This window comes from Electrona antarctica (assembly GCF_951216825.1).
Source record: "Electrona antarctica genome assembly, chromosome: 2".
Lineage (NCBI taxonomy): Eukaryota > Metazoa > Chordata > Actinopteri > Myctophiformes > Myctophidae > Electrona > Electrona antarctica.
In genome coordinates, this window is record NC_136807.1 from 43,569,567 (window position 1) to 43,585,951 (window position 16,385).

Genomic DNA, 16,385 nt, shown 5'->3' on the forward strand with positions numbered 1-16,385 from the left:
AATTCATGATTTTTGACAGCACATTGTAACTCTCTTATGAAAAGCCGCTATTTCAAATCCTGTTATTTTTTATTATCTCCTAATATTCCTTAGATTAGTGTCTCTCTTGTCAGCAGCCTTAACCCATTTTGGGCGGGGAACCCCTTTTGGTGTTAGCATTATGTTATGCTTTAGCTATTGAAAAACAGCAGATCTACAAGCTCGTAGCGCGCCACCGAGTGGCGCGCTACAAGCTTGTAGGTCTGCTATTTTTGAAAAATCGAAGAACCACTGACACAGAAACATAGCTTTTTCAGAAAACTGTCAGGATGTAGAAGACATTTTTAGAACCTGATCTCAGGTCAAAATGGGTTAACTTACTTATAGTCCTGTACTGTAGTACCTACTCATATGTCTGATGTTAGGGAGCTCGTCATAGCCTTAATTATATTAGTCATGCCATGTGGTCTCTTATAATCCAAGCTGCTGTCATGTCTGCCGCAGGGTATTCAGCGGAGAATCACAGTGACGCTCATCCATGAGAAGGGCAGTGAGCTACACTGGAAGGACGTCCGTGAGCTGGTTGTGGGTGAGTGCTCTCCCCCCCCCCGGCCTAAGGGGGTCCTAGATTTAACTCCCCACTCCAGTGAGCAGGCATGCCATCCATGCACACATGGAAATACCAGTCCATTATCAAATTTTTTAGACAAATTGTATCATTCATATACAGTTCATGTTCATTTGATGTTCTTTTTCTTCTTCTTCTTTTTCGTTTTTACCGAAATTACCCTCAAAATCCGCTGTGGAAGCATGTCAGACTAGGGCTACAACTATCGATTATTTTCTTCGTGATTATTCTATTGATTACATTTTTCAATTGATCGAATAATCCAGAATTAGAATTACGGATTTTGTTTTTTATACATCAACAAATCAATGAACCACATAAGCATTGCTTTATATACTTCTCACAAGTGTGTCATAGAAAAATAATGGAAATTGCCAACCTACAGGCTCATGACGCATCCATTTTTTTTTACATTGTTCAGTACAAGGAGAGTACAGAAACTGGGTTCGATTCCCGCTAAGGACGCTGTGGGTGCTGGGGGCGTGTTCTCTCCTCCGCGTCATCAGTGCCCATCCCCGAGGCGGGGTTGGTGAAAGGGCCATTCTGTGTGGAGTTTGCATGTTCTCCCCGTGTCCCCTAGGATATGTACCCTCACAATAAAACATGCAGTAATCCTGGTCTCTAAACTACCTCCCCCTGGCCAGCCGGGGCGCCTGATGGAGGGGAAAGGAATTGGTCGGAATAACGTGTTCCTTCCACGTGCTACGTCCGGCCGGGGAAACTCCCCCCTGTCAGGTGAAAAGAAGCAGCTTGGACTCCTCATGCATAGAAGGAAGCATGAGGTCAGTCCGCTGCCCCCCCAGGTTGGCAGAGGAAGTGTAGCGCCCAGGATTACATTAGATAATTGACACTGGGTGAAAAAATGGGTTGCAAAATCGTGCGATAATTTTTTTTTAAAGGACCGAAACAACATGCAAACAGGATAGGAAATGTGGCTTGAGAAACACTTGTTTCTAGTCTCATCAAGCTACATTTTATCTTTACAGCATATTTTGTACGCATTTACATTTTGTATGGAAGTGAGGTGGTGGAGCTTGCTGTTGCGGCACATTGATATATTGTGCGGAGTTCAACAATGAGGAACGAACTACAAACCAGCAAATGGGCACTGCCCACAGTCCATAAGACAACATGGGTGTAATAGACGTGTTTGACATGTGTTGGCTCTCACGTGTATGTGTGACCCGTGCCCTGATTCTTGTTGTTGTGTGCACATGTATGCCATAGCAGTGGAAGAGATCTGAGTCCCTAATACTATCATTGGTGGTGATGTTGAGCGGTCCATGGTGCTCTGTTCCCCGCAGGTCGCATCAGAAACAAGGGAGAGGTGGATGACAGTGCTGCTGATGCTGTACTGTCCCTGAACATCATCTCTGCCAAGAACATCAAGTCATCCCACAACTCCAACAGGTAGGACAAACAAGTACCCCGAATAGAACTGCATGTAGAAAAAAATGGCCTGGGTACATAATTTACTTCATCCACAACTGAATAACATGTATGTGCAATTAGATAGCCCCTATATCACTACAATGAGTCATGTGACTCATGTTTCATTGCCTTTATTCAGCTGTCTATAGTCACTAAAGACCTATATTAGTCTTACACTTCTAAACACTATCCTTTCCACATACTTTGTTGGTAGGTTGCCAAACAGAACAAACAGCAAGTCATGTTCTACTGCTGCAACACAATCATTGCCAAATCATTGCATTCTGGGACTTGAAATCACTAGCAGTGTAGAAACAGTGTGTGTGTGTGTGTGTGTGTGTGTGTGTGTGTGTGTGTGTGTGTGTGTGTGTGTGTGTGTGTGTGTGTGTGTGTGTGTGTGCGTGTGCGCGTGTGGGCATGCGCGTGTGTGTTACCATATATACTGGCATTATTGCATGAGCATTTCCATTTCTCTGTTCATTTGCTCCATTGTATTGTTTCTGTTACATGACACTCTTTCTGCTTTTTTTTCTCTGTCCATTCTCTTTCTTCCTGCCGCGGCTGGACTCTTGAATGTGCTCAGGCTTTGTATTGATAAAGAGATTCCTAGGTACCAGCAGCAGCAGCAGCCAGAGAACATACAGATCCTTCTGAGAAAGACCTTTATGACTCTCTGTAGATCCATAGACCCGTAGCGATGCTCTCTGTAGATCCATAGACCCGTAGCGATGCTTTAGATCCATAGACCCGTAGCGATGCTCTCTGTAGATCCATAGACCCGTAGCGATGCTTTAGATCCATAGACCCGTAGCGATGCTCTCTGTAGATCCATAGACCCGTAGCGATGCTTTAGATCCATAGACCCGTAGCGATGCTTTATGGCTCTCTTTAGATCCATAGACCCCTAGCGATGCTTTCCACCATGTTATGTCTCACCGTCCAAACACTTTGCTTAAGGGTTGCCTTTATTGCCCATGATTATCTGATTTTGTATTTGTTCTTTCATCCTAAGTGACTTGAAAACTCTTATAAAGGCAAACCTAATTGCAAAGTGTTGTCCTTTTGCATTGTTTGTTTGTGTCGTTTTAATTACATTGTTTGTTTACCACAACCCCTTTTCAACTCTGGAAATTCCGCTGTTTAATACACAATGTGAATTTTAAATCACTGAGAGATGTGAGCAGCATCAGTGTGTGTGTGTAGGCCAACACAAAGATAGAGCAGTGATATTCAGGAAGACTGTGAAGATAACAGTGCCCTCTGTTGGTGAAGACGAGAACTGTATAGATGAGTCATCTAAATTAAAGGCTGGAGCTGACGTTAAATTATGTTTAGTTATATTATGGTATAAAATGAATCAGCCGACATAAATGCATTTAGACCAATTTGATCAGTTCATGTACACTTCAGGTTCATTTGATGTTGTTATTTTTTTTTAATCTGAAGTGTTGTTTCGTTGAGCCATTACAGGATATTATAAATATAGGATGCAGCTAAGCCATTTTGTGCTCGGGCACACGTTGTTCTTTTTGCCCGTCTCAACGCGCCTCTAAACACTCGGCTAACGTCAGTGGTGTGGCACCTACTCATGCCACGCATGTTGTGGAGGTCTCACTTGGCTGTGCTTTCCTCACACCCTGTCATCACTCTGGGGATTAGCGTGTTGAAGGAGAGGCCCCTTCACTTAACAGCATGTTGACTGTCAAAATGAGTCACACGCTTCTAGAACTGTAACTGTTGCAGAATGATGATGACGTGGTTTCTATTCGGCGATTTAATAGTGAACTCTCTCCTTTTAGCTAAATGGTATGCTGTATGACTCACTGTGTGTCCACTGTCTGTCCAGGTCCTGTTTTTGCTGTGTGGACGTGGGCTTTAGCCACGTATAGTATCCCACTATCCCTATCCTGGGGTGAACATTTGGTGAAAATAGCCAATCTACTAGCTCAATGCGACGAGTTTGTAGATCAGCTATTTTTGGCACAGAGCTCTTTGTAGAGGGAAAACATAAGGGGCATTTGAATAGACGGCACACAAGTGACAATACATGTCCTTTTCACAGATGAAGATGATGAAGTTTAACCTACCCGGACAAATCTGTAACAGGTCTTTCACATTAGACTTTTTTACAATGCCCACGCTGACTAGCCAAGCCTCCACAAGTAGATTATTATCATAGTTGTTTTTGTATTTCTGTTCTACTGTGGGATTTTGTTGTCCGTTTGGACCTGAAGGATTTCTGCTTTGCCTCTTCAGGACCTTCTATCGCTTTGAGGCGGTGTGGGACAGCTCTCTGCACAACTCTCTCCTGCTAAACCGAGTCACACCCTACGGAGAGAAGACCTACATGACCCTGTCTGCTTATCTGGAGGTTAGATACGGCCTCACTCTACTGGCTCCATGCAGTGCCACGTCTTTGTTTTCTGACCGACACATGGCCGACACTCTTAAAGGAGCATTCAGTGATTTGGGTGATTTGGAAAAAACCCTGGTCCGCCCTGGTAACAAGATGTGCACATGCACGCACTACAGTGGGGGGGGACACAACAGACCAACAGCATGTGCACCAAGGCCCGCCCCACCCCACTCGATCATGATTGGAGGAAGGCCCCTCTCATCCTGATTGGATGAAAGCTTTGCCACCCAAAGCCCAAACCGAAAATAGGGTTTTTTGACTCCAGGGGCTCACTGGGGACAGGGAGGAACTCCTTATATGGTCAGCACACTTTATAGTAGGGAGGATTATCCAAAAAATAAGTGATATTTGAATTAAGTGAAATCACTGAATATACCTTTAACCACTTTAACCCTGGCGTTTTGAGCATGTCATTATTGGAAAATAAATGAAAGAAAATCTAGACGAAAAATATATATAAATAGCAAAAATAAAATCTGTGATTAATGAATGGCTTTTCTGTTCACTTCACAGCTTGACCACTGCATCCAGCCAGCCATTATTACCAAAGACATCTGCATGGTGTTCTACTCCAGAGATGCAAAGATCTCCCCACCTCGTTCCCTGAGGAACCTGTTTGGGAGTGGATACTCCAAAACGCCCGACTGGTAAGACGACAAGTCAAGAACGAGCAATTTTGTACCCACCACGCCTGTGTCACTCAAAGACGATGATCATAATTCTTCTTCGTTCACAAATGAACATTATGCCACATGGATGTTTGCAAATCAGATCGTATCCCTGAATCAAAACATGTCATGCTCTATTACAGCAACCGGGTGACCGGCATATACGAGCTCAGCTTGTGCAAGATGTCTGACACAGGAAGCCCAGGTGAGTGGTCTTCTTCAGGACAGTTACAGTACCTTTTCCACCAAAATAACTTTGGTTCTTCTAGAACTGGTTAGAACTCTTGTAGATTCTTGGAACCGTGGTGCTGTCATGGAACCGGCGGCCATTTTTTGGTTCCAGTTCCGAACCAATTTTTAGGTTGCTGAACCAATTAATTTTCAGTGGAAACACTCTGAACTCGTTCAATATTAGGCGGGAAAAAAGAACCGGACTGGTTCAACCCTGGTGGAAAAGGTTCCCAGAGAGAAATGTTAGTCATCTACTGTATATCGTTCTCTTGTTCCAAATGCTATTTATTTATTTTTGCACAGAAAATGTTGTATATTTCCCACACAGGAAAATAACAAAAGGGATGCACATTGTGCAGGCAAGGTGCAACAGCCCTGTGAGGTGGCTCATAATACAGCAGTGTACGTGTTTCTCAAGTCACATTGCGTAATTGAAAAGTAAGTAGTAAGTAAGTAGCCTTGCCGAGCCATGAGGCCCATAGGGCAGGAGCCTATCTCCTGTTTCTGTAGCGTGAGGCAGCTTGGTGTACAAGTACACCCCCTGGACATGACGCTAGTATGTCGCAGGGACTTACCCCCAATCCCACCCTTGATGCTGAGTGTCAAGCAGGGAGGCACTGGGTCCCATGTTTTAGAGTCTTTGGTATGACCCGGCCGGGGATTGAACCCCGACCTCCCAGTCTCAGGGCGGACACTCTAACCACAAGGCCACTGAGCTGGTAATTGAAAAGGGTAGGTTTAAACAGCACAGTCCTGCTTAATAGCAAGAATGAGTTTTTCTTCCATTCATGGAACGGAGCAGGAATTGTGGGGAGGAGAGAAGGAAGGCCAGTTGAAAGAAGTGAAACAAAAACATATGATTGACGCTTCACTGCGTCAGTGGAGTGCATAAGCCACCACAACCATTTTGTTGTAGCGCGTCATACCTGCCATGCAATGATGAAGTGTTGGCCATCAGTTTGTAGCGTCATGTTGCTAGTTTCCACTGTAAATAACTTGTAGCCTGTTGCTTTGTCACCGCTAGTGACAACAACAAAAAAGCACAGAATCAAGTGGCAATGAAATAAACTACCGTTTGTTTGTTTGTTTGTTTGTTTGTCCAGGTATGCAGCGGAGGAGGAGGAAGATCCTGGACACGTCGGTGGCCTACGTGCGCGGAGAAGAGAACCTGGCAGGGTGGAGGCCCCGTGGAGACAGCCTCATCGTGGAACACCAGTGGGAGCTAGAGAAGATGGAGCAACTACATGAGGTGGGCATTTGTAATGAATGACATTAGGAAAATGGGGTCCGACCAGATGGAATAGGACTTTTTAGCGCAGAGATTCCCAAGTATTGTGAGTGTGATGATTTGGGTGTGTCACTACGATTTTGCTGACAATTTGTTCTTAATGAAAATCGTATTATCTAATCTAAAAAAAAAACGTTTCCCCTTTATTGACTAGATCAAGCACACCACTTGTCATTAGGCACACCTTGTAGTCCATTAACTCCAGCAGTAACGAGGTTCAAACGGAGCTGATCCCACATCCCTTGAATCACTGCTACAAAGCCACCCAGCCAGGATCACCTTTACCACACCATTCAATCATCTCATCGTTCCTCTCTCCGTTTGTCCAGGTGGAGAAAACCCGCCACCTGCTCCTGCTGAGGGAGAAGTTAGTAGAGGCGCCCCCCGCGGGGACAGTGGCCCCCACCGCCAAGTCCCTGAGCGAGTGCCTGTCACCCAGCATGAGCTCTGGCTCCCTGTCCACCTCCACCTCCATCTCCTCGCAGATCTCCAGCACCACCTTTGAGAGCGCCATCACGCCCAGCGAGAGCAGTGGCTACGACTCGGCCGACATTGAAAGCCTGGTGGATGGAGAGAAGGAGCTGGCCACTAAGGTGAGAGAGAATAAGCCCTGGATTCTGAGTAAAATGGACCTGAGTGTACTATTGGAAATCTCTTTACCAGACATAGCCGATCTGTGCGTATTAAGATGAGCTTATGACTGAATATGAACTACATTTGATCCGTTGATCCAGAGGTTCTTTTTCACATTTCCGAAAAGTAACGGTTTTGGACATACCCGGTTTTCGCCCAACGACAATGACATAATGCTGTGGTTGACGTTGCCTCATGCAAACAGCTAGCTTTCACCTCTGTCCGATGACTGACTGACTTCTCCTTTGCTCCTTTGCAGTGCCTGCGCCTCCTGACTCACACTTTCAACAGCGAATACAACCAGGTTGTCAACAGTATCAGTGACTGCAAGGTGAGACCACTGTAGCAAAATGAATCTACTGAGAACACAACCTTGTGTCAGAGATTATGGGTTTATTTAATTTCTATAATGCAGTGGTAAACCAAACGGTGTTCTGTGACACAAGTCCACGTGTATCTTGTGACCACACATTATTATTGCAATACAACTTGAACTCAACTATACAAAAAGCTATGAATTATATTTTCTGTGTCAGTATTTAGTTCTCACTCATTTCCCAATTCAGAAGCAAATTTGCTACCTTAAAAAATATTATAATCGTTTTCAACATGTTGTCCCTGTTTTGGGACAGCATCAGGTTGAAGGACATTATTGGCTGGCTCTTTTCTTGCTTTCATTCTACCGTTGGCCAGTGCACCTTGGAGACTTGTTTAAATATGGAGTGTTGTGGGATTCCGTTTTCTAATGATATTATAGGTGAAAGTTATTTTATAAAAATCAATAATGAAAATAGCTGATCTACAGACTACAGTCGGGATGCAACGTGTGGTGAGCCTGTAGATCTATTTATTGCAATGAATACAGGTATGCCTTGAGATTTTGACTTGCCCCATTGGCGAGCCTTGTGCACGAAATGTTTAAAAACCACTGCTACTGTATACCATATCCTTTGGAAAGAGAAACCAGAGTGTTAAACGCCAATCTCTCTCACTCTCTCCTGGCCAGCTGTCTGACATCTCACCAATGGGTCGTGACCCCTCGGTGACCAGCTTCAGCAGTGCCACGATCACCCCTTCCTCCACCTGCCCATCTCTGTCTGACTCCCGCTGTGGATCCGTAGACCAGAAGTAAGTACTTATCTTTTCTGGAATGTATTTGATAAAACCCAAATTATAAGCACAGGTTGTGTACAAAAAGAGGTTCTAACAGCACGCACCTCAGAACCCCAAAAATATGTAGAAACTAAGGGAAAAAAGTTACATTTGATGTTGTGTAATTTACAGGAACCTACTGTACATTGACCCTGGTCTCTGTGATCAGGGGTAGAGGAGCTTGTGACACAGTTAAACCATTTAGAGAAAGCCAATAATATAAAAACTATGACAGAGGCCATCAGAGAATGTATCATTCCACAAAGTCCATTAATTTTTATTTAAAGGAAATGTCATGTATTTAAATTAATTGGAGTCTTTATTGTCTGAACTGCAGGATGGCATGCAGTTCCACTAAATAGATACAAAGCAACATGAAAAAACACTGACGTGGTACAAAAATGGCAAATGAGTCATGATAAGTCGTTAATAGCAACAAATAATGAGTATAACCTTTGAACATACAGAAAACACGCTGTATATGCAAGGCTACAGTTGGAGGCCATCGATATTGTCCTTTTCTTTTTGCTGAGGTTTGCGTGATCTGCGCAAAAGGACAGTTAACCCATTTTGGGCGGGAACCCCTTTTGGCGTTTTAAACATTATGTTATAATTTAGCTATTGAAAAATAGCAGATCTACAAGCTCATAGCGCGCCACCGAGTGGCGCGCTACGAGCTTGTAGGTCTGCTATTTTTGAAAAATCGTGAAAATATTTATTTCAAAAAACTGGAGGATTTAGAAGGATTTTTTTAAATGTTGAGGTCGGGCCTAAATGGGTCAAATGATAAGGGACAATATCGGTGGCACCCAACTGTACCTCTCATTAGTCACGCTACTTTACACCACCAAGACTCAGGCTACATAATCTCTCGTATAAAATCATGCGAGTCCCAGTTCACTTTCAAAGTCACACATGGTACAGTTTCATACCTCAAGGCTTTTATCACCAGTGTGACATTGAACATTATGCTGACATCGGGCGTTTGTTGTTAAGGACCCCAGAGAATGGCTCCCGTGCCTCCAGCCCCTCATGCTCGGACTATGAGAACTTCCCGATGGTGCCCACCCTGGAAACCTCCTACCTGGCCCGGGCTGGCAAGAATGAGTTCCTCAACTTGGTGCCCGACATTGAGGAGATGAGGCCAGGGTTTGTACTGCCATATTTTCCTCACTTATTTTATTAGGACTTATTTTAATGAATAAAATGTTAGTTTAAAGGACGTCTTCACCCATTTTCAACCTATCTTCGTGTCCTCACTAATGCTCATTATAAGACGGTACCATTTTTGTCAACTCAGTCTGTGTCTCAGAGGAGGTCTGTGGACAGTTCAGAAACCTGCCAACCATCATCGATCGGGAATCGTAGCTATAATATAAACTGCAGGCTTTCTAATCCCGGAAAGATAGCATACTATAATGGAAGCCATTGTTCTCACGTTAATAAAAATCTAAATACAAAATTTGAAATCTTGTTTGAAAAAAACCCTGCCTAATGATGATGATGTCACTGGTAGGTGGGGAATAAGGGTAAGAAAATAAATTGTACCACTACCATCTTATCATGAGCATTAGTGACTGAGGACCAAACTAGATGCGTCTCCATCTTTATTGTAGTTCGGACATTGTTACAATTACCTCTCCATCGGGAGAGGGAGACAACAGACATAAAACCTATGGATTGTAGCTTTAACTAGAAATGTCTTTAGGCTTACTGTGTCTCAAAGATAGTTTTTTTTTTAAAAACGTCTTCATCTTATCACTGTTCATCAGCTCGGTGGTGTCCAAGAAAGGTGTCCTGAGCTTCATGGAGCCACGCTCCAACTCGTGGGTGAAGCACTTTGTAGTTGTGCGCCGGCCCTATGCCTTCATCTACAACAATGACAAGGACCCGGTGGAGAGGGGAGTGCTGAACCTCTCCACAGCACAGGTGGAATACAGTGAAGACCAGCAGGCCATGCTCAAGGTGGGTCCACCGGCGGGAAGTAGGAGCAAAATGGCTGCCATGTGAATGTGGTTAATAAACTGATATCTGATGGCTGCCATGTGGATATGGTTAAAGGCTTCTGATTCTAATAAACTCATAGCTGCCATGTGAATATGGTTAATAAACTGATATCTGATGGCTGCCATGTGAATATGGTTAAAGGCTTCTGATTCTAATAAACTCATAGCTGCTCATGTGAATATGGTTAATAAACTGATATCTGGTATACTTGCAATACAATTACACACAAGCATTTTCATTAACATGCAGACATGATGCATTTATGTAACATTACACTGCATCTATGACCGATTCCTTCGGAATTGCCTACTGGGTCCTACAACATTTTTTCTGCATTATGAAAGATACACTCAAAATTGTCTATGCCGCATCTTCTGTTCCGTATTTAGAATGTTTTTTTTTTGTTCACCCTTTCTTTACGCTGTGGAATATTCTAGGACAGTTTAACAAATGTCTGTATTCTCTGTAGACTCCCAACACATTTGCTGTGTGCACAAAGCACAGAGGAATCCTCCTTCAGGCCAACAATGAGAAGGACATGAACGACTGGCTGTATGCCTTCAACCCACTGCTAGCGGGAACGATAAGGTACACACACACACACACAGTCACACACACACACACACACACACACACACACACACACACACACACACACACACACACACACACACAGAGAGATTAGAAGAGGTGTTAATAAAGTCACCAGTTGGGGAAAAAGTCTAATTGTATATAGTATATATTTTTTCCTTTTGTTTATTGTCTCCGCCAGACTGTACCCTTATCTAGTTGATGTTAGTGCTGTATTTATATACACAGGCATGATACTAATTTTACAGCTGGATGCTACTTCATCATCTTTCTGTAATTTAACTAAACGGCATAATGTGTTTTACTCACACAGATCCAAGTTGGCACGGAGGCGCTCTGGTCTGGTGAAGAACTGATTGGGGTCGACCTGCACACAGGAAGCCATGGCTCCCATTCTTCTGACTAGCCTTTGAAGTGTTAACACTTATTAACCATTGTGAATCTTGACGGTTTTCTCTTGTACGTAGATTCTGTGGCTTAAGTCTCCTCTCAAGCAACTAAAAGTTTCAGTTTATGAGAAAATCCCACCTCCCCTTCCCCTCAGCCAATCCACTATTTCTCTCTCTCCCACAGGCCTTTTGTGTTTTTCGATTTGATGACGATGTTTTTTGTTTTGTTTTTTTCTTTTCTTTTTTGGTTCGGCTTTGTTGTCATTCCCTCAACCCCCTAGTAGCATGTTGTAATAGTCTACTTGTGTGTGCACGATTCTTCAGAAACAGGTTCTGGCCACTCTATTTTTCATTTGACTAATTGTCTGTAAAGAAATGTCTTTATCAGTGTTACTTGTCTGTCAAGAGGAGTTTTATTTTTTATTATATATTGTTTTTGCCCGCATGACAACTGCAGCAGTCCTCAGGAGAAGACCAGATTTGCTTATAAGAAGAAAAAACAACAACCACATACAATTATGGCAGTGAAAACTATGGGGTGGGGGAAGGTCATGTTACTAAAAGTGAAATATTGGTGTACACTCTGCTACCGAAAGCAAGGCTGGTTCAAGAACTATTGCTGCTAGTGATTCCTTAGGTTTTCATGCTTATAAGACTTTGTATTGGCCGCTGCCTTTTCCCAAATGTAGAACGTAGCTCCCCTATGCCACCGCCTACAGTCTTTAGAGGCAATTCCTGAATACAGAAAATCAGTCAAGGTCCTTACTCAGCAAGGCATAACTGCGACATTGGGTTTCCACTGTTCCCCAGTGTCCCCACTATGATTTTCATATTCTACTGTTGTACCCCTGTATATACACCAGTCCAACCACAGTTGTGCCCTCAGTTAGCGAGTGATCATCCCAAAGCAATCAGGCATGTGATAGAGGTGTCGGTATTAGAAATGCACACCAACTCAAGAAACAAGGGTAAATCTAAAATTATTCATATCTCAGCAATGAGAAAATGGAATTGGATAGTTCCATGAATAACAGTCTGTTCTTTTGAAATGTTAATTTCAAAATGCTGTAATAGAGAACAAGTAAAAACAGGAAAATACCAAGTCATGGGCAGGGTTTGGGGAGAGGAGGAGTACATTACTCTGAGGAGAATATCATTTGTACATAGCTTGGATCAGTGTGGTAGTTGCCTCTCATACATAGACATTCCTCTCAGATCTGTTGGCTCTTAGCACTTTTCTTACACCGTGTTGAGGTTTATTGTTCAGAGAACCTCAACATTTGCTAAAATGTTACTTTTTTTTCATCACCTGTTACAGAAGACTAAACACAATGAAATATGATAATGGGAACCAAGGTAGTGAAAGAGGAATGTTCTGGCCCTGACCACTGCTAGTGATTAGGTGACGGTTCTAGCACATTACCTTGAGGATGTAAAAATGTACCCTATAGCTTGTTCTGACAGGTCGATTTCTGTCATGGCAATTCAGCAGGGAGGATCGATGCACCATGGTTTTCCACTTAGTTAGCTTTCTTTTGCATTCTTGAATCTAAACCTCTCAACTCTTACTGGGTGGATGTTGTGATTTTTTTGGTTTTTGATTTTGTTTTTAAATTCTATAGTGGATTGTATGAAATGTAAAAGAGGGCATTTATTTCTTTATTTTCATTTGGCTTTATTGGTGTTCACTATTATTTTGCACATTAATACTTAACTATAGCAAGAAGCCAAGAATATATTCATTCCAAGACAAAATCTTAGCACCATGTGAATGTGAGACCTGTCCTTGATACAGGAATACTGTTAAGAGAGCAAGGCTACAACGGGGGAGCCTCAAGCTGTTTATGGTGGGTTGAGTATTTCTGTGTCTGCTATAAGGTTTATCACAGGGACGTATTATCAAAGGGATGGAATATGCTCAAAGCTTTGTTTTGGTTTTTTCTTCTAATGTTATTGTTTATGAAGATATTTGCTCTGTACACAACAAAGTAATTTGTGGCCACCAGATCTTTATGTAACCAAGTGATGAAATGGCGTCTCTGTCTTTCTAGTATTGGTTCCACCCTTTTCTATGAGTAGTACAGGATGGACATGGACAGACACTGGTCAGCCAACCAGTTGTTTGCTCAATCTTAAAAAGGGATAGCTTTGTTTACATCTGTAGAGACAGAGTGCCTGTAGATCTGGGACACATTCACTTCATAAAGTGACAAGGATTGGCAATGTATTTATGTATGTGTGCAGATGTGAAGTCACGTGACACGTTGTCAGAGAACAAACAAAAAATGGCTGAAAGGATCTCACCACAGGTCAGCCAGCCTGTTGGTCAGAGAACATAATCCTTTGCTGTTGGTTTACTAGTTTCTGAACGTGTTGCTTCATCACAATCTCCAGACAGAAAAATTAGACCTATTGAGAATAATTGATTGATTGATTGATTTTTTTAAATTGACTGTAGAGCAAATTCTATGCACTGAACAGAACTCAAATCTTACCTCGCATTACATGTATGAGCTGATAACCACATATCATTCTAAAATCCCCCCCCCCCCCCCCCCAAATATATCTATATAAAAAAATAGCAGGTCTATATATAAGCTCACAGATAATTTGCGATGCAACACATGAGCTTTTAGATTGGCTACTTAAAAACTGTTTTAAATAGGGATGAAGTGGTTCACATATTAAAATGAATACATGTATGAGCTAACAATATATTGATATGAATATTTTGTCAGAGCAAAGATTTTCACTTTGGCTACTAATCTAGAAGAACATTATTTTGGGATTATTTGTATTTATTGTTTGCGATGTATATATTAGTTTGCAGCTCTTTGCACATAATAAAAGGTATAACTAACAGATCAAATTAAGTCTGTGCGATTTAGTTGATTTACTCAGAATTAACCAAATGGTGTGGTTGCCTGTGTCAGACTGAGCTTGAAGGAAGTTGAATGTATTATCAGGATGTTGCTGTTTTTCCCCCCACCCCATCATTCTAAAAGGTTACTAAAATGTAACCCAGCACACCCTGTGCTGGGGACATGGGTTACATTGCTTCCTTTTCATTTCAAAGTGTTTTATATTGAAATTTGCTTTTGATTTTACCGATAGAAATTCTCAGTGTTTGTACAAATGTAACCAAGTTACATCTGTACATTCTCAGAGTTAAATTAACACTCAGAATTTTCATGTACGCGTATTTCAGCCAGCTAACCATCTAAATTACATAACAAATTGTGTGTGTTTTATTTTCTTTGGGTTGTTTTCATTTTATCTAATATCAGGGAGTATAATACATAGTAGCTAGTACTTATCCAAAATGATATCCATTGTTTCTGCTGGTGTCTTTGTTCACCTCAACACTTCTCCCTTGCTGCCTTTCAAACAAAACTAGCCATGATACATTTCCCTCTCCGATGATTAATATTTATTAACTCCATTACCTTCGGGTTTGTTCACCACAAAAATGGCAAACCAAGATCATTAACACTGTACATTATTTGTTAGATTGGTTTCATTTTCATACTTAATTTTGTAAATATCTGTGTTGTATGGGGCTTGAATTAAAATGTAAATATGTTTCCTGTATTTGTAATAATTATAATCCATTTGCTGTATAGCATAGACGTGTCATGCAGATATCCTAATTCTGTGTATGGTAATATTGCACCATTGAACTGTTTAGTGAATGAGGTAACAATAAAAGTACAACCCGTGCATTAGCAGAATATTTGTTTGTTCTTTATTTACCCAGGGTAGTATAGCTGTGCACAAGTGCTCATTTGCAGCAATGCCCTGCACTTAGAAACACACAGACATTAAAACTTGGTACCAGTACAACCACAGTCTTATACTGTTGGCAACTAAGCAGCTCCACCCAGTTGGGGGTTCAGTTCCCTGCTCAAGGACACTGATGATCATTCACTTCCTCATCCAGATTTTTTTTTAAAGCAATTGTAACACTCACCAAGTCCAAGATGTATCTGATGTGGAGTCCAACCAGGTATTGATTATTCTTAATTGGAAGGCCCAATCGTAGTATTTAAAGTTAGGTAGGGAAAGGCCAAAAAGTGTTTTTCGCCCTATAACTGCCAACAAAAAAAGGCAGATTTGAAATTTTGAGGAGTATTTCTGGATTAGTCTGGTTTCCGGGCTGTGTCTGTCTGCAATAATAAAAGTTGGTCCAGTGGTTTCTGAGTTCAGCTGTGCACACACGCACACACACATGCAATCGTGCATGCATGCATGCACACACACGCACACACACACACACACACACACACAGGGGTGAAAACATCAGATCCACCTTCCGGGCGTGGCATAATAAAATGTACCTTCCTGGCACTGCACTAGTGTGACGACCAGCAACACACTGTGTATCTGAGTTTTATCGTCAGAAAATGTCAATGTTTTGTGTGTACTGTGCTCGTGTGCTGTACCACAAATTGCCTCTCAGAGGACATTAAGTTTTCTATAAAGTTAAAGTCTTCCGGCCCAGCGGACATAATTATTCATTGAGTGGAAATGATCTCTGTGAAAGAATGACAGATCTGATCAAAGGGTTTCACTTATCCAAGAGTTATGCACTGCTATACTGAATCACATCAAAATGAGTTGCTAAGAAAATAAAATAAACTGTGTTTCAGGCTCTCAGCAGAATATGGAAAAGGTTGTACTATGGTTAATACCATGTTATACCAATTATGGCCACTTTGGCCATCATGAAAAAAATCACTGAGATGAGTTAGTTTATTGTGTTTCACTTTGCAAAATGTATTTTCTTTAATATCATTATTTTTTAGTGTAGTGGGAGTCTGGGATACATGAAGAGGATCGGATTCAAACTAGCATCCTTGCTTGCACTAATTGGACTGTGCGTACCACCATGAACTCCCACCATGGCATGAGCTGATTTAATCCCTACTTATTAATAATGATAGAAAATGCATAAAATAGTAAAATAGTTCCG

At 41.9% G+C, this 16,385-nt stretch overlaps 1 protein-coding gene across 1 annotated transcript in view; it reads left to right on the forward strand.

Moving 5' to 3' along the window:
• kif1b (kinesin family member 1B) overlaps positions 1-15,146 on the forward strand; it is a 100,230-nt gene extending 85,084 nt beyond the window's left edge. The window contains exons 36-48 of the mRNA XM_079492548.1: positions 484-568; positions 1,912-2,017; positions 4,295-4,409; positions 4,968-5,101; positions 5,266-5,327; positions 6,457-6,602; positions 6,971-7,234; positions 7,534-7,605; positions 8,281-8,402; positions 9,423-9,575; positions 10,199-10,391; positions 10,903-11,021; positions 11,338-15,146. Of these exons, the coding sequence (XP_079348674.1) occupies positions 484-568; positions 1,912-2,017; positions 4,295-4,409; positions 4,968-5,101; positions 5,266-5,327; positions 6,457-6,602; positions 6,971-7,234; positions 7,534-7,605; positions 8,281-8,402; positions 9,423-9,575; positions 10,199-10,391; positions 10,903-11,021; positions 11,338-11,380 (1,614 nt within the window). The 3' untranslated portion in view covers positions 11,381-15,146. The remainder of the gene's footprint in view (positions 1-483; positions 569-1,911; positions 2,018-4,294; positions 4,410-4,967; positions 5,102-5,265; positions 5,328-6,456; positions 6,603-6,970; positions 7,235-7,533; positions 7,606-8,280; positions 8,403-9,422; positions 9,576-10,198; positions 10,392-10,902; positions 11,022-11,337) is intronic.
• Positions 15,147-16,385: the final 1,239 nt, after the last annotated feature.